The sequence below is a fragment of the Lithobates pipiens genome, unplaced genomic scaffold (genome assembly GCF_037356315.1).
Source record: "Lithobates pipiens isolate NorthernLeopardFrog02 unplaced genomic scaffold, aLitPip1_a1.2 Scaffold_10, whole genome shotgun sequence".
Lineage (NCBI taxonomy): Eukaryota > Metazoa > Chordata > Amphibia > Anura > Ranidae > Lithobates > Lithobates pipiens.
The window spans coordinates 103,725,704-103,744,745 of NW_027507686.1; the positions used below are offsets into that span (position 1 = coordinate 103,725,704).

The 19,042-nt window shown below is 43.0% G+C and overlaps 1 protein-coding gene across 3 annotated transcripts in view; it reads right to left on the minus strand.

Annotated features, from left to right (window-relative positions):
- Positions 1 to 19,042, minus strand: part of CCS (copper chaperone for superoxide dismutase) — a 341,687-nt gene that overhangs the window by 269,986 nt on the left and 52,659 nt on the right. For 2 of the 3 annotated variants that reach the window (XM_077457065.1, XM_077457058.1), the window contains exon 3: positions 5,063 to 5,200. The exons of the other annotated variant lie outside the window; for it this stretch is intronic. In XM_077457065.1, the coding sequence (XP_077313191.1) occupies positions 5,063 to 5,200 (138 nt within the window). The remainder of the gene's footprint in view (positions 1 to 5,062; positions 5,201 to 19,042) is intronic. 3 annotated transcript variants of the gene reach the window in all.

The window sequence follows — 19,042 nt, forward strand, 5'->3', positions numbered from 1 at the left end:
TAGGCAGAATGGAAAAATGTTGTTTATACAGCATTTCCTCCATTCGGCCGCTCCGTGAGACGATCGCGGGGATGCCCGCGGCGATCGAGTCCGCGGGTCCCGCGACCGGACTCACGGGGGTCCCGACCAGCGCGGGAGCGCGCCGCCGGAAGCGCGCTCCCGATGGCACGGCGGCAACGAATATTGGACGTACATGTACGCCAATATGCCTGCCCGTGCCATTCTGTCGACGTACATCGTCGTGCGCTGGTCGGGAAGTGGTTAAGGATGTTGGTTTATGCCTCACCAAGGAACTGGCCACTCCATGGCGACCGCATTTAAACTCCTAAGTAAGCAGATCTGCGTACATGGGAACCATAGCATAACCATATAAAATTATGGCCCACTGAGGCATGATAGAGTATGGCTCGCATCATTGATAGCAGTGGGAATGTGCACACAATCGTGTTCAGAGCCACGTGCTTGCCTCATGGCTTTGCACACATCACTACTGTATTTCTATTTGAATATATACATGTGTGCGATTGGTTCTTTTGAATGAATACAAGTGTTTGATTGGCTGATTCTGAAGCCACCACCTCCCTTTTGGTATCCATGTTTATAAACTTTTCTCCAGAAATAAGGCACGGGTGTCGGGTATGCCTATTAAAGTGGTTTTAAACACTTACAAACCACTTTGACCTACAGGTAAGCCTAGATTAACCACTACAGCCCCGGACCAATAAACACCTTAAGGACCAGAGGTCTTTTTCCAATTTCGCACTGCGCTGCTTTAACTGGTAATTGCGCGGTCATGCAATATTGCACCCAAACAAAATTTGCGTCCTTTTCTTCCCACAAATAGAGCTTTCTTTTGATGGTATTTGATTGCCTCTGCGATTTTAATTTTTTGCGATATAAATGGAAAAAGAGCGAAAATTTTAAGAAAAAAAAAGATATTTTCTTCTTTTTGTTATAGGAAAAATCGAATAAACTAAATTTTAGTCATACATTGAGGGCAAAATTTATTCAGCCACATGTCTTTAGTAAAAAAAATGTCAATAAGCGTATATTTTTTGGTTTGCGCAAAAGTTATAGCGTCTACAAACTAGAGTACATTTTCTGGAATTTACACAGCTTTTAATTTATGACTGCCTATCTAATTTCTTGAGGTGCTAAAATGGCAGGGCAGTACAAACCCCCCCCCCCCCCCAAATGACCCCATTTTGGAAAGTAGACACCCCAAGGAAATTGCTGATGGGTATGTTGAGCCCATTGAATATTTTTTTTTTTTTTGTCCTAAGGGATTGAATAATGACAAAAAAAAAAAAAAAAATTTTTACAAAAAGTTGTCACTAAATGATATATTGCTCACACATGCCATGGTTATATGTGGAATTGCACCCCAAAATATATTCCGCTACTTCTCCCGAGTATGGGGATAACACATGTGTGGGACTTTTTGGGAGTCTAGTCGCGCACGGCACCCCGAAAACCAATCACCATCTTCAGGATTTCTAAGGGTGCAAATTTTTGATTTCACTCCTCACTACCGATCACAGTTTCGAAGGCCATAAAATGCCAAAATAGCACAAAACCCCCCAAAATGACCCCATTTTGGAAAGTAGACACCCCAAGCTATTTACTGAGAGGCATGTTGAGTCCATGGAATATTTTATATTTTGCCACAAGTTGCGGGAATTTTACAAACTTTTTTTTTTTTGCACAAAGTTGTCACTAAATGATATATTGCTCACACATGCTATGGGCATATGTGAAATGACACCCCAAAATACATTCTGCTGCTTCTCCTGAGTACAGGGATACCACATGTGTGGGACTTTTTGGGAGCCTAGCCGCGTACGGGACCCCGAAATCCAAGCACCGCCTTCAGGATTTCTAAGGGCATACATTTTTTATTTTACTCCTCACTACCTATCACAGTTTTGAAGGCCATAAAATGCCAAGATGGCACAAAACCCCCCCAAATGACCCCATTTTGGAAAGTAGACACCCCAAGCTATTTGCTGAGGGCCATGTTGAGACCATTGAATATTTTTTGTCCCAAGGGATTGAATAATGACAAAAAATAAATTTTTTTTTTTTTTTTACAAAAAGTTGTCACTAAATGATATATTGCTCACACATGCCATGGTTATATGTGGAATTGCACCCCAAAATATATTCCGCTACTTCTCCCGAGTATGGGGATACCACATGTGGGGGACTTTTTGGGAGCCTAGCCACGTACGGGACCCCGAAAACCAAGCACTGCCTTCCGGATTTAAATATAAAATGCTACCAAAAAAACTGTTAGCGATCGCAGGGATCAGGCCTGACTCTGCGATCGCTGCAGTTATGTGTTTAGTGTTTTGTAAGTGACAGTGATCGATCGATACTGCACTTGGGTGGGCTGGGCAGAGGGGCAAAACGCAGGTGCTAGCAGGTATCTGGGCTGATCCCGCTAACAATTAATTTTTTTGGAACCCTGAACTGCTGGGGACGCTAGTATAGATCTGATCAGATCAGATATTGATCTGTTCAGATTCTATACCACTACAGGAGGTTTATGCTTTGCGTGTGGGTGTTAGCGGTACTGGCCCTAACCTAGCGCTGCCTGGGGCGACGCAGACCCTGACCCTAAAACCTAATTGATATCACCCGCTGGGTGATCAGGGGGTTAAACCTTTATTGGGTAATAAATGGTGGGTGCCCTGATGCTATAAAAAGCAAACTAACCAGAGTCACCCGTAACACTTATACGGTGATCAGTGGTGAAAGGGTTAACTAGGGGCAATCAGGGGGTTCAAATTTTTATTAGGTAGTATATGGGGGTCCCTGGCGCTATATAAAAACCTGACGGGGAACCTAAATAACTAACTGGCTAACCAGCGTCACCAGTGACACTTATACGGTGATCGCTGGTGAAAGGGTTAACTAGGGGCAATCAGGGGCTTAAAACCATTATTGGGTAGTATATCGGGGTACCTAGCGATATAAAAACCTGGCGGTGAACCTAAAAAAATAACTAACTAGCTACCTAGCGACAGTAGCGACACTAATGCAGCGATCAGAAAAATGATCGCTTAGTGACACTGGCAAAAGGGGGTGAAAGGGTTAACTCTAGGGGCAATCAGGGGGTTAAATCTTTATTGGGGGGTGATAGGGGGCTACCCTGGACCTAACACTAACTGCCCTGACAGTTTTAACTGTTACAACTGACACTGAATGCAGTGATCAGTAAAGAAATGATCAATGCAATCAGTGACACTGTGACTGGGGGGGGGGAGGGGGGGCGGGGGGGTTTGTGTACCTATGTGTACCTATGTGTCAGTGTAGTGTTTTGGTGCACTTACTTTTAGTCTTCTCCTCGTAGTCCGGTCAAAAAGACCGCCCCGAGGAGAATGACATCACTTCCTCCTTCCTGTGTAAACAATACACAGTGGGAGGAAGCTTGTCATTGGCCAGGAGCGATCCAGAGGGGGTGGCCAGAAACCAACGGCCATCCCCTCATCACAGACCGCTCCTGGAGCGAACCGGACCACCCTATCTAGCGGGACCCCCCACCCGCTGGAAGGCAGGCACGTACATCTACATGCTTGTGCCTGCCTGTGCCATTGTGATGACATACAATGGCAATACGGCGGTCCTTAAGTGGTTAAGGCTTACCTGTAGGTCCAAGAAATATCTCCTAAACCTATACAGTTTAGGAGATATTTACCTGAAGACAGCCACCGAGATTGAGGTTTCACAGCGGCTCTGTAACTTATGAGTGCTGTGATGCCACCCAATCACTGCGATCACAGAGGAAACAGTAGTACAGTTTACACTGAAAAGCTTGCCCCTTCCTTTTCTGCCATTGATCCTCTTCCCTCTTACTCTTTCAGCAATTTCATGTGATTCTGTGGGAGTAACAGGACCCTGAAGGGTCACATTACCCACCAGTGTTATAGGGGAGAAAAATTACTGACTACCACTCAGTCGCTACACACTAATGATTACCGACATTTAGGGAGTGCACACTATTGAGCCCCAATATTTTAAGTGCCATTTACTCCTAACTACTGTACTGAAATCTGCAAGTTGTTCTGTGCATTATATAATCTAGACACATGCACTCTGATTGCAGCACTGTATACGCTGTGTATTAGGCTCTGTACACATCTTTGCACTGTAGGAGCATGTGTTACTGCAGCATGTGAAAACACATGTGTTGGTATACTGCAGTACACACAACACATAGCAACACACTACTTTGTGATATGCTGTATCACAAAAAAAAAAAAAAAAAAAAAGTAAACACACCTTTTTGGCTCCACTTGGTGCAAGAGGATAAAAGTGCATCAACGCATGTGCATTACAGCAGCATAACAGAGTGAACATACCCTAAAACTAGGCAATTTAGGAAGCATATTTGTGCCTCATGAAATGCAATTTACCGGTATATGTTTTTTTTTCATTCAAACTATCACAGCAATGAAAACTGAAAAATGCCCTGGTAATGAAGATGTACAGTATATACAGACTAGTATTCAAGTGGTTAAATAGTTAGAGGAATGATAGTAGATATATACAAGTTTATCACATTTTTAGACCCCTTTCACACTGAAGCGGTTTTCAGGCGTTTTAGCTCTAAAAATAGCGCCTGCAAAAGCGCCTGAAAATTGCCTCCCCAGTGTGAAAGCACTCAGGCTGCCCTTGTGAGATGGGAAAAAAAAGTCCTGCAAGCAGCATCTTTGGGGCATATATATAGCGCTCCTATACCACCCCTGCCCACTGAAATGAACGGGCAGTGCTTCTGCAGCGCCTGAAAAGCAATTCGGAAGCGCTGCAACACAGGCACTTTTAACCCCTTCTTGGGGGTTAAAAGCACCCTGCCAGTGGCGCCTCTTAAACAGCGGTAAAGCCCCGTTAAAACTAGCATCGCTTTACCGCTAACGGACCAGCTACCCCAGTGTGAAAGGGGTCTTGCCGTTTACATTTAGAATGTGAGTGCCATATGTGCAAATGTTCTAAACCTATGCATGTAAAACTAACTTTGTATTCTTTTCAAATATGAGAAAAACAAACAGTAGTACTGTACGTGATTTAACGCTGCCCATTCCTTTCAGCACTGCCTTTCTTCCTGAACTTTCAATCAGGTTCTGCACTTCCAGTGCTGGCAATATTGTATCCACTAGAACAGATTCAGACTCCAAGTTGACAGTGACGTTCTGTACACCTGGGTATACAAATTGATGAAAATCAAAAAGGGATTGAAACAAGATAAAGTCCAACTTGCATATAATCTAGAGAAGTGAAAATTACAAATTAAATAGTTAAACATTGAATGGGGAAATGTATTAGAACTCGGGCAGCCAGAATCTGGAGCAGCTGTACATGTCAACCAGTTTCTATCGTCAGCTTGTTCAGTTAGAGAAATATTAAACCCAAAAACAAATAGAATAATATAATTACATATTATTGCAGCTTGCCAAATTCCATATAGTTTTCCTCTGATCTGCAAAAACATTTGCAATTGACTACTGTTTTCTCTCTTTTTTTATCTTTTTTAAAGGTTTTTTTTTTTTTTTTTCTTTTCCACTCAGTAAGATTTTTGTTATTAATAGATTCTAATCAGATTGACTCTCAGAATCTTTTTTTTTATTCTTATCATCATTGTGGCAAAATATCTTTTTCATTTCCCTATCTTTTTTTTTTTTTTTTTTTTTTTTTAAACTTATTTCAATTTAATATTTTTCCATTAAAAAGAAGACCATACAGATTTAAAGGAAAAGAAAAAACAAACAATAAAACTAACATCTACTTGATTATCCTTGCCGTCGTATTTTTACTACTTTATCTTATTTATTTAACTCCTTATTTAATTAGATTTTACCACACCCACCCTTCCCTCTTCTCCCCCGTCTGTTGACCTTCCCCGTACCCACTACTCTTTATTCCATTAATGCTTGAGTATAATGCTTCGTCTTTTTAAATATTCTCCACTTTTCCCACATTCTACGGTACTTTTTCATTTTATTTTCGTCCATTTTTCTTAGGTATTCCATATTATTGATATATTCTATTCTTTGGATCCAATCTCTGATCAAGGGTTTTTTCACCTGTAACCAATTTTTTGGTATTATGGCTTTTGCGGCATTAAGTAAAACGGGTACTAATGAGTTTTGTATTCTTCTTTTAAAATACTTACTCGTTTTTTCATCTACCCCTAAAAACAAACATTCCCCTGGGGTTAAAGGTATTTTTTGCCCTGTTATTTTCTCTATGTATTCTATTACACCAATATTGGTTTATTACTGGGCATTCCCACCAGAAATGGAATATCGTTCCTGGTATACTACATTCTCTCCAACATAGCTTAGAGTTGGATGGATCCATTCTATATAATTTATCTGGTGTTAAGTGCCATCTCGTTAAACATTTATAATTTACTTCCATTGATCTAATATCAAATACGGAATCATATACTGAGTTAATCATTTGGGTGTCATCGACTTTATAGCCCAAGTCTTTCTCCCATTTAGCTATAAATGGATATTTCCTTGGCCTTCTATTTCCGATAAACAATCATATAGCTGTGAGACACAATGCTTAACTGCTGTTTTCTTTATACATAATTTTTCCATTGATGTTAACCTTTTTTCATTTCTTATTGGTTTTGGGATGGAGTTAAAGTGTTGAATCTGGAGGTATTCCCAGTAATTTGCCAATTATGCTTCTTCATTAAATCTTGTTTTGGCATTAACTTCCCCTCCCTTATAATGTCTTTTAATTGTAAATCCCTCATTTGTTTCCCTAGTGGTGTGTCGTGACCTGGTGTAAAAAAACTTGTTCCCTCAAGAGGGATTAATGGAGAATTATATTGCCATTTGTTTTTGCGCTGTATTGTGTCCCATTTTTTCAGTGCCGTTAAAGTGATTTTGTGCGTCCTACTGCTGATTACTCTAAATTTTGGTGGAATCCAAATGTTTTTTTGTAATTGTGACCCGTTCAATATCGCCTCCATTTTTACCCATTTCTTTTTAGTGTTTTGATTTGTCCAACCAATCTCGTTAAAATAATTGCTAAGTAATATCTGTGAATATCTGGTAGTGCCATTCCTTCCCTATTTTTTTTCCTAGTTAATAAATTTTATCCTGGGTTTTTTATTTTGCCATATGAATTTTAGAAATGTTCTTAATATGTTAAAAAAAAACTATTGGGATATTTATCGGAAGCATTTGCATTTTATATGTAATTTTTGGTAATACCACCATCTTCAACACATTGATTCTACCCATCCAAGATATTATTCCTTTATTCATCTTCGTTAATAACGCTTTGACTTAGTTTATCAACGGGATATAATTAGCCTGATATAACCCCCGAATTGTCTTTGTTATTTTGATCCCTAGACATGTTATTTCTTTTTTTTCCCATGTAAAAGGGAATTTGTGCCGTATCTTTTCTTCTTCGTGCAAATCTAGTACAATATTCAGGATAACTGTTTTAATTGGGTTTATTTTAAAATTAGAAAGGGCCCCATAGTCTCTGATCTCCATCATGCCTGGTAACGACGTTTGGGGGTTGATCAAATATAGGAGTATGTCGTCCGCGTATGCCGCCACTTTATGTTCTTCCCCCCCCATTCTTATTCCTTCTATGACTGGATTGTTACGAATTTTTGCTAATAAGGGCTCCAAAGCTAGCACATATAGCAAAGGCAAGAGGGGACATCCCTGTCTTGTACCATTTTGCATATCAAAGGCGGACGACATACTCCCGTTTACCCCCACTCTAGCTGATGGATAAGTATATAGATTATTTACCCATTTCAGCATTTTTGGGCCTAGGCCCAATGTCTGTAATGTTTCCATTATAAAGCTCCAATCCACTCGGTCAAAAGCTTTTTCTGCATCGATCGAAACCAAAATCATTGGAGGATTGGTTTCCTTATCCTTCCCCATTAACAACAGCGTTCGCAAACTGTTATCTTGGCCCTCCCTCCCTGGTACAAATCCTACTTGATCTCCGTTAATCAGTTCTGGGAGTAGGTTTTTTTATCCTCGTTGCCAACACTTTTGCACACAGTTTAAGTCTGTGTTCAACAATGCAATTGGACGGTAGTTAGAGCAAATCGAGCCATCTTTACCAGGTTTTGGGATTAGTATAATATTTGCTAGGAGTGATTCTTTCCTCAGGAGCTCATCCTCTGCCAGTTTATTCCAAAGTTTACATAACTGTGGGACCAACTGCTGTTTAAATTTTTTATAATACCTGATGGTAAAACCATCTGGTCCTGGGCTTTTCCCATTAGGCATGTCCTTTATTGCATGCTCGATTTCCTCTGGAGTGATCGGGTCCTCTAAACTTTTAGACATTTCGGGGGTTATCTTTGGTAGGTCTGCCTCCCTCAGGTATTCTTGTATTTTACTTTTTCTAGTCTCCTTCTGACTTTCAGTCTCTGTGTTCCTAATTGAGTATAGGGCGCTATAATATGTTTTGAACGCGTTTGCAATTTCTGATGTTCTATATTTTATTTTACCTTTCGCGTTTTTGATCTTTTCTATATAATTCATAGCTTTTTTATCCCTTACTAATCTGGCCAAATGTTTCCCCGGCTTATTACCCCCCACATGTATCTTTCTTTAGCTACGTGTTTATAGGTTTTTCTTGCTTCTTGTTCCAATCTATTGTTTAGTTGAGTACGTTTATATATTATTTCTTTATATATGTTTTTATCGAGTTGACACTTGTGTTTTTGTTCTAATAAATAAAGTTCTTTTTTTAAATCGTTTTGCTTCTTTTCACTTTCTTTTTTTTCCCCAGGATCCTATGGATATTAATTTCCCCCTAATTAGGGCTTTGTGGGCCTCCCAGAGTGTAGCCCTTGGGATCTCCTCTGAGTCATTGACTAAAAAATATTGTTCAATTTCGTTTTTAATAGCATTTCCTGTTTCCACATTTTCCAGGAGGGACTCATTTAGTCTCCATAACCCTTTACTATATTCTCTTCCTAGATCTTTTCATTTTATTATTACAGGTGCGTGATCCGAGAGGGTTATAGATCCTATTTTAACTTCTAATATATTTTCTAATAATTCATGGTCTACAAATATGTAGTCCAATCTAACATACATGTCATGTACTATGGAATAGTATGTATAGTCTTTTTTCCTTAAATTAAATATTTGCCAAGTATCCATTAATTGTTGCTGCAGCATCTTCTTTTTTAGAGTTCTAGGATGTTTGATTTCATGTACCATACCCAATGAAGTGCTATCTATATACGGATCAATGGCAAAATTTAGATCACCACCCAAGATTATATGGCCCTGTTTGTATGTTTCTAGTTTGTTCAGGATTTTGTTTAGATATTTCTTTGGGCCTTTATTGGGACAATATATATTTACCAATGTATATCTGATTCTTTCTATTAGTCCTTTTACAAATAGAAACCTCCCCTGTGGATCCATTTTTATTTCTTCCACTTTCCAATTGACTTTTTTTAGAGATCCCAATTGCCACTCCCCTAGAGCCCCTGGTTGGGGTGTCTGCATAATACCACGTTGGAAAATTCTGTGTATTTAATCTAATACTTAAGTCTAGAGCCAAATGCGTTTCTTGTAAAAACACGATGTTTATTGAATATCCCTCCAACTCCCTTAATATATTATACCTTTTTTTTGGAGAATTCATTCCTCTGACATTATATGTTGCTATTTTGATTTCTGACATTATACATATTTAACATTTTTTCTGAAATTTTTTACTAGGAGTAGTGGTTTCTTGTCAACAGATTTAACCCTCCCCCCCCCTCCCTCTACCCACCACCCTCCTCCCCTTTGCCCTCCCGTCCCCCTTCCTGGCCCCCCATTAGATGTATATTTGACCAACTGGTCCGGGACCTTTTATCTGGAACACCCTCGTTCCAATTATCCCTTGGCCCTAGGGTGGAATTCTGCTCAATGGTGCCATCGCCCATCCCGTCTTTCTTTGGCGGGGTGGTTATCCCGCATACTAGGGGCTCCCCAACCCCCACCGCACCCTCCCCCCCTCCACCTCTCCGACCCCCCCCAACCCAACCCATCCCGTCCCCTCCCCCCAGCTAAGCCAAGGGGGGAGGGGAGGGGACACGGCGGAGTCAGAGAGAGAAAACGTCCCACCAACCTGGAACTGGAACTCCCCCCTCTCTATCTATCTCGCCTCCCCCCTATCTCCACACAACGAGGGGCGGGACTAATTTTCATCTCCACCCCATCCCCCCCCCTCAACCCCTCCCCCCGACACCGGGATCCCCAATTTTCCACAAAATTCTGCGGTTTCTTCTATAAATCTTAGTCTTGCTGTCCAGCCATCTTTTCTCCCTAGTAGGCTTGCAGGAAAGCCCCAATTATATTGCACTTCGTTCTCAACCAGTACTGTCAATAATGGTTTTAGGGCTCTTCTCCTCTTCCAAGTTTCCTGTGAGAGATCTTGAAATATCTGAATGTCGTTTCCTTCATACCTTAGTGGTGCTTTTGATCTTATGTTCTTCCATACTTGGTATTTTTCTTCTTCATTTTGGAATCGCACTATAATGTCCCGTGGCGTTTCTTGTGGGAGACCTTTAGGTTTCCTTACTCTATGCGCCCTTTCTATTTTTATCACATTAGTTCTTTCTTTGTTCATTAAGGGATTGCAAATCTTCATAATTATATCCGTCAGATCCTCTCGTTGTGCGTCTGGGACACCACGTATTCTTAGATTTTTTCTTCTGTGTCTGTTTTCTTGATTTTCGATCTTATATGCTTGATCTTGTTGTGTTATTTTTAAGCTTTGTATTTCTGCTTCCAAGTTCTTTATTGTATTCGTGTCTTTTTCCACTTTTTTTCCACCTCTACCACCCTTTCAAGTATATGTCCGAGGTTCTTATGTAGTCTTTCCATTTCGGCTTTCATGGTATTTTCCAGAGCTGCAAACATAGAGATTATCTCATTTTTGGTGGGCAATACTTGAAGGTTGTCTTGTTGTGTCTGTTGGATTGTTAAAGATTCCACACTACGATCAGGTTCAGTTGTTAAGCCTGTTCCTTCTTCTGATGGAACGTCAAGTAATACTTCTATATCTTGTGCGGAGATATTTTGCGTTTGAAGTTTTCTTTTCTCTTTTTTGCTCTTTTCTCTTTCCCTTTTTTCGCTGCTTTCTGTCTGTTGGGTTTTTGTGTATTGGGATTGAGGTTTTTCTGCATGCTGCTTCTCTGTGACTGCCGTCTGTGTAACATATTTATTCATAGCACCTGGGCTGGCAACTAAGCTCCCGCGTGGGGATTTCGGGGTAGCCCCTGCTTTTGCTGTTTTTCCCTTCATCTAGCACAGCAATAGTTGAACGCCTTTATTACTATTGTTATATGTGCCTCTTCCCCCTTTTTTATATTTTATTTATTATCCACGGATATCAGCGACCTTACTTAGCCACTGCGATATGATTTTAAGGTTTCTTGTTGTCACGATGTTTTCGCATTACCTTCGGTATGGCCCAAATAAACCCTTATTTCAACCTCAACATACTCAATATTTCCACACAGTTTTTTTTTTTCCTTTTTTTTACTAATGATCTAGCGAAATCGCATGGCATCAAAAATCTGTTCCCTTTTATTAAGGTAGATCACTTAATTTAACTTTACCGCTTGTTTGCTTGCCACTACAGTTACGCCACAGAAAATGTATGTTCCTGGTTATATATTAACATTAATCAAGCAGATTTTCCAGGCCGTCCCAATATTTGACAGAAAATATGATACGGAATATTTTTAATACTTGATATTTATATGTCCACTTACCCCGTGATTACTTGGAGTATGGCTTATCTTCATATTTTGGTTCTATCCGAGATTCAGCATTCTCAATCAGATTCAGGTTTTTTTTTTTTTTTTTTTTTTTTACTGACCTTCCTGGGATTTTTTTTTTTTCCTTTTTCTAAGCACAATACATTCCTATGTATTCAAGGAGCAGTATCTTACTTTATCCAGTAGATGGCGTCCGGAGCTCTAAGCAAGCCTTCCGAGGTTTAACGAAGTTTACCGAGCGCAGCCCTGCACTGCCCACGATACCAATAGACCGGCCACGCCGGTGTACGTCCGCTCCAACGCTGGGATCTCAGAAGACTCACAGGGGGTCCAAGTCACCACCAAGGGAACCGCTCAGCACAATGCCATGCGTCCCGGTCCGGGGGGGAGAGACGAAGGGGGAAGGCAGGGGAGAAGCTCCTAACGGAGGGGGACAGCCAGGGGGACGGGTCGGAGGGGGAAGATCAAAAGGGAACCGCAATCAGCGGCATTATCCGGACGGTGGGGGCCATGGAGCACACCAGAACGCTAGGTGCAGACACGCACCATTACAGACTCCTCCCCCGGAAGGGCCTCCATCCTAATCATCCTGTTTTTTTTTTTTTTTTTTAAAGGTTTCTTAAAGCTAGAATGTCAAATGTAAAAAGTTTTGAAGCATGTCTGCGATTAGGTTTTTTTTCTACACAATTAAGCAATTGAATAAACATTTTCCAAGAGTGATTCCATACATATAAGGGTTGTAGTGCAGGAACCCTTTTCCCAAGTCTGAGAGACTTGCGTCGCACTGATTAGAATGTTTCCATTGTCGTTAGTGGGGGCACGACTTTGTTGCATGACAAGTTGTTGCATGACAGTGTGAACCGGGGCTTAAAAGTGACACTAAAGGTTTGAATATTTTTTATTTTAAAATAACAAATATGTCATACTTACCTCCACTGTGCAGCTCCTTTTGCACAGAGTGACCCTGATCCTTGTCTTCTGGGGTCCCTCGGCGGCTGTCTCGGCTCCTCCCCGCTTCTGATAACCCCCTCTGGGAAGCGCTCTGCCAAGGGGGTTACCCCTTGGTGTCCATAGCCGCCGACTACAGGACTCGCCCCGCCCCTCGGCCCTTGTGTCACTGGAGTTGATTGACAGCAGCGCGAGCCAATGACTGTGTTGCTATCAATCTATTCAATGAAGAGACAAGAGCCAAGAAGACTGAGCAAAGGAAGAGCGTGTTCGCGACGCGGGACTTTCCAGGGCTCAGGTAAGTAAAACTGGGGGGCTGTTGGGCTTTTCACCTTAAAGAGGAGGACCGGTTAAAAAAAAAAAAAAAAAATTATAAGTCAGCAGCTGCAAACACTGTAGCTGCTGACTTCTAATAAGCACACTTACCTGTCCAGGGCGCCCCCGCGATGTCAGCCGCCCGAGGCTGACCCGTCCCTCGGCTCTCGGGTCCCGGCGCCACCATTTTGGCTAAGGGAAACAGGCAGTGGAGCCTTGCGGCTTCACTGCCCGTTTCCTACTGCGCATGCGTGAGTCGTGCAGCGCTTTGTGAATGGGTCGCGCTGTGTTCTGGGGCACACAGTTCCCAGAACACAGTGCGACCCATTACCCATAAGACGCTGCACGGAGGAGAGAAGATAGAAGAGGAAGATTAGGACGATGTGCCTAGCAACAGGCATTTCTGGCAAGCTAAAAAAAAAAAAATCATTTTTTTTTTCTCAGATTTTTTTCTAATTTTTAATGTATTTTTTTTTTTTCAGGGTGTCCCTCCACATTAATGTATAGGATGCATTAAGGTGAAAAAACATGAAACTTTAAAAACCCCTTTAAAGTCAATAACTCTACACCAAGTTCACAATATTGACAGAATCCTGGCGCAATAGCCAGGTGTTCATCAGGTCTGCTTGATCTACAAGCATAGAAGATATCAGGGATTATACATGAAGATGATCTGTCACTAATGTCACACAGAAGTAAATAGAAGAAAAAATAAGAAATAAAAATAAAAAAAGTAGTAAAACAAAAAATTATATTAAATTCAAGAATAAAATTTTAAAAGTATAGACCTCCTTTCCACATGGGCAATTACAAACCTATATACACACACGACACACATAGATTTGTAAAAACATTTATCATTGCATCTTCACACATGCCAGAGACAGAAAAATTATTTTGAGGCCAATATTTTATTAAAAAAAAAATATATATATATATGTGTGAAAAAAGTTGCGCTACCAATGACACGAAAAATTACTAAAAATCAGCAGCTAGCATCAACAATGTGACAAATTGTGTATAAAATGGATAATAAAAAATGCAGCGCTAAGGTAATACCAACTCTCCAAAGTGTCACCTTAGGGGTGAGTATTCAACTTCCCATCCTTGCTGCTAATCCAACTTGTGATAGGAGATCCGTCTCCCCCTCCTCCCTCAGGTTAGGGGGCCTATAGCATATTCCCAGTATTATTTTCCACCTCCTCCTTAGTGATGTCATCTCTCACATTAACTTTCACATACCCCTCCCCCTTTTTTACCTTCTCTATCCCTGCGATAAAGGGTATACCCTTTGATTGGCTGCAAGCCAAACATAAGAGCTGTTGAACCAGGTCTCTGAAATTCCCACAAAAGTGTTTAAGTCGAAGATTAGATCTATCCCCTTACTAATGACTGAAATGTATTGTCACCATATGTATGTGCACAGGATGTGCTGGGCGTGCCTAGGCACACCCTACTCATCCTATGTGCAATAGCATTATCGCTTTTTGTGTTGGCAGGGAGATGGGAAAGATCTCCCTCTAAATGGCTCCACCACAAGAGAAGTTCTTCCACACTTCTTTTACTGGGCTGGTGGGGAGATGGAAAGAAAAAAAATCTCCCTCCCTCTCTATAGGCTGCACATACCCAAGATTGTAGCCAAGGTCACTGGGTCCACTTTAAAATGGGCCCCAAATGTGTTGAATGTAGACCAGGTCGCAGTTTACATATTAGCTCTGGGAGGGACTCCCTTGAGTTCTGTCCGCTGATGTGCAATCCGTCTGATAAAGCAGTCTCTGACCTTGATGGACCCTAGCCATCTAAGCCCCTTGACTAACTTGATCTGCACAGCTGCAATTGTCTTTAATTGACAGGGATTGTTCTCTTCTGATGCTGCTAGGCCTGAAGAGCTCATCATTTGCCCTTTAAATAAGGACCACTTCCAGGTCTTTCTTCAAATGTTGAATCTATTTCTAATGCTTGTTGTACTTCAGACACTTTAGTTTGGATATGCTGGAAGAATGATGTTCTAACCCAGATGCAGACCTCTGTATAGTGCTGAGGAAGAGACTAGAGACATTTTGCCTGATAATAGCAGCAACAAGGTAGTTCACGGCTTGATGCTTTGATATCCAAGATCCTTCTAGACATATTAGCCATACAAAATACTGCTTCAGTGTTACTGGCCATATTAAGGACATCTTACCCAGATGAATGGAGAGTAAGATAACGTGTCCCACACTATTTGGAGGATCCAAGGGGAAAATAGGATTTTTGTACTCACCGTAAAATCCTTTTCTCTGAAGTTCACTGACTGACAGCTCCATTAATCTTGACCATAGGTTGTTACGCCACCTTCAGGAGAGGACTAGGCAGAACATGTTATACATGTGAAAAAAACAGGGGGCGTTCCCTCCAGAAAGATCCCCTCAGCCTGCTTCCTGCAGCTCAGTACATCAACAAGCAGTATAACGTAAACCAATATGAGGGGAGGGTGCTGTCTCAGTCAGTGAACTTAAAGTGGTTGTAAACCCTTACAAACCACTTTGACCTACAGGTAAGCCTAGATTAAGGCTTACCTGTAGGTCCAAGAAATATCTCCTAAATCTATACGGTTTAGGAGATATTTGCCTGAAGACAGGCACCGCTGTCTACGGCGCATGCGCCGTAGACAGCGGCGCGCAGGTGCACTGAGCGCGGCATTTCCAACAATGGAGCTGCCACGCGTGTCAGCTCCTGTGCGCATGCGCGGGAGTGACGTCATCGCGGCTCCGCCGAATGACAGCGGCGGAGCTGCGAGACCCCACCGAAAAGATGGATGCGCCGGACTACAGGGGACAGCAGTGACATCGCTGGCTCCTGTGTCAGGTAAGTGACACATAATGGGCTACTATGCGATGCATAGTAGTCCATTATGCTTTGCCTTTGCAGGGAATGAAAGAGGAAGTAAACCCATCAGGGTTTACTTCCTCTTTAAGAGAAAAGGATTTTACGGTGAGTACAAAAATCCTATTTTCTCTTTCGTTTACTGACTGACACAGCTCCATTAATATTGACCATAGGGACATCCCCAAGCAGTGCCATAAGGAGGGGTGGAAACAGCATGAAAAAAAAAAACTTCACCCACAACCAGAAGTGCTCCCTAACAAAGGAGTCACCACCTTATCTAGCCACATCAGAACATGTGGTAAACAATGCATTATACAGTGCATTATACTCAAAAGTAACTGTATATTCTTTAAACAGAAAAAGGAGTGCAGAATTGCAACATTACATGGCCGACTACAAAACTTTGCGGCCAAAGCAGGCATCCGACGATGCGCTTACATCCACTTTGTAGAATTTGGTAAAAGTGTGAATGGACGACCAAGTCGCCGCCTTACACACTTGAGCCACGACGCTTGATGTCGGAAAGCCCAAGAGGTTCCAATATCCCTGGTGAAATAGGCCGTGACAGGAAAGGGGGGCACCTGCCCCTTCAAGGCGTAGGCCTGTACCACAACCTGTCTGATCTACCTAGAAATGGTGGCCGACGAGACCACCATACCTTTTTTCGGAACAGCTACCAAAACGAACAGAGAGTCTGACTTACGAAAGGGAGCCGTCGCAGACAAAAAAAAAAAACACCCTTAGAGCATAGACCACATCCAGAGAATGAAAGGCCACCTCCTTAGGATGTGTCGGCTTAGGAAACAGAGATGGTAACACAAGGTCTTCATTGATGTGGAATGCCAAAACCACCTTCGGCAGAAAAGAAGGTTGTGGACACAATACCACCTTATCCTTATGGATAACCAGATAGGGCGACTTGCAGGACAAGGCCGCCAGTTCCAAAACCCTCCTGGCCGAAGTAATGGCCACGAGGAAAACCACTTTCTGAGAAAGAGTCAAAGGAATTTTCCTAATGTTCTCAAATGGCGGTTTCTGAAGTGCCAATAGCACCAGGTTCAGATCCCACGGGGGTATCGGTGGACGCGCTGGAGGAACTACATGCCAGGCCCCTTGAATAACTAGAGAATGAGATGCCAGGGGTCGTTGGAAAAAGACAGCCAAGGCTAATATTTGTCCCTTAATGGTGCTTAAAGCCATTTTCTGGTCCACTCCTCACTGTAAAAACAGCAGGATCCTGCAAACGCAATAGGTGCACGGACGCCACGCTTTCTCCTCACACATGGAGATGTAGGCCTTCCAGGTACAATAGTATATCTTCCGAGAACAAGATTACCGCGCTCTCAACATAGCTGACAGGCTGACAGGCCCCGGTCCCATAGCACCTGGCTCTCAACAGCCATGCTGTTAAAACCAGCGATGTTAAAGCCGGATGGAAAAGCGGACCTCGACACGGAAGGTCCCCTCGTAACGGTAGAGGCCAGGGAGCGTCCACAACCAGGCGCACCAAGTCAGTGTACCGGGAGTGCCGAGGCCAATCTGGGGCAATCAGTATTACTGGAATCCCCTCAGTCTCCACTCTGCGGAGCAAACGTAGTAGCAGCTTTAGCAGAGGAAAGGTGTAGATCAAACAATACTGACCCCACGGAGCCACCAGTGCATCTGCCCAAGGATCTCTTGTCCTGGATATAAATCTCGGCACCTTCCAATTGAGACGGGAAGCCAGGAGATCCACGTCTGGTGTGCCCCATCGCAGGCACAGTAGCCTGAATACCTCCGGATGCAAAGCCCATTCTCCTGGGTCCAGCATCTGGCAACTCAGGTAGTCCGTCTGCCAGTTTTCCACTCCCGGGATGCAAATGTCAGTACATGTCGCTCTGCCCACTGAAGGATGCGAGCGACCTCCCGAGCTTCTTGTTACTCCTTGATGGTTGACTGGACTGGATCCTGATAGGACACCCTCGAAGTCTCGTCGACCGTGTGGAGAGACATAGCCTGATCCCTCGAAGCTCGAACACATTGATCGGCAACTTGGATTCCTCCCCTGACCAGAGACCCTGGATCGACTGTACTCCCAGTACTCCATCCCAGCCGGTCAGGTTGGCATCCGTTGTGATCACTGTCCAATGTAGAGGTAGGAACGACTTCCCGGACCGAAGTGCCGGGGACTTAAGCCACCAGAGCAGGGAGTCCCTGACTGACTGGCTCACCAGAATCTGCCGATCCAGGGATAACAGAGATTTTTCCATTTTGTCAAGATCTCCTTCTGCAAGACTCTGGTGTGAAACTGGGCGTACAGTACCGCCTCGAAGGAGGCCACCACGAGACCCAGGACTCACATGCAGAAGCGCAGCGATGACCACCTGCAGTTCATCAATAGTTTTACCGCGGCTCTGAGAATCTGCAGCTTGTCTGAAGGAAGAAACACTCATTTCCATGGAGTCCAGCAGTAAGCCTAGGTACTCCAGCGCGGAGTCTGTATGAGCACAGACTTCTTTAGGTTCAACAGCCACCCAAATTCCTGCAGGGTTTGCATGGCGATCGCCACATCCTCTCCTTAATTCTGAAAATCCTCTCAGGAGGAGATCGTCTAGGTAACCTACGATGTGATCCCGCAATAATGCCAAAATTGGAGCCAATACCTTGGTAAGGACTCGGGGTGCCGATGCCAAGCCAAAAGGGTCCTTACCAAGGTATTGGCTCCAATTTTGGCGTTGCTGCGACAACACGGGATCGCATTGTAGGTTACCTAGACGATCTCCTCCTGAGAGCTACAAACTGGTAGTGGGCTTTCCCAACTGCGAATCGCAGAAACCTCCGATGCCGGAGGCATATGGGTATGTGCAGGTACGCATCCTGGATGTCCAAAAATTCCGGGGAGTCCCCTTGAAAGGGTGCAGCGACTACTGAGTGAACTGATTCCATTCTCAACCTCTGTACTTTTACAAAGTAGAAGGGAGTAGCCTGCTGCATCCCCAATTTGCGGTTCAAAAGTTTTGCCCATTCAGTAAGTGTCTGCGACACAAGTGCTGTGGCCGGTACTGGTCGTATTGTGGACCCCACAACCGTAAAACAAGGAGCGGGCCACTGCCTCTGCCTTCCTGTCAGCAGGATCCTTAAATG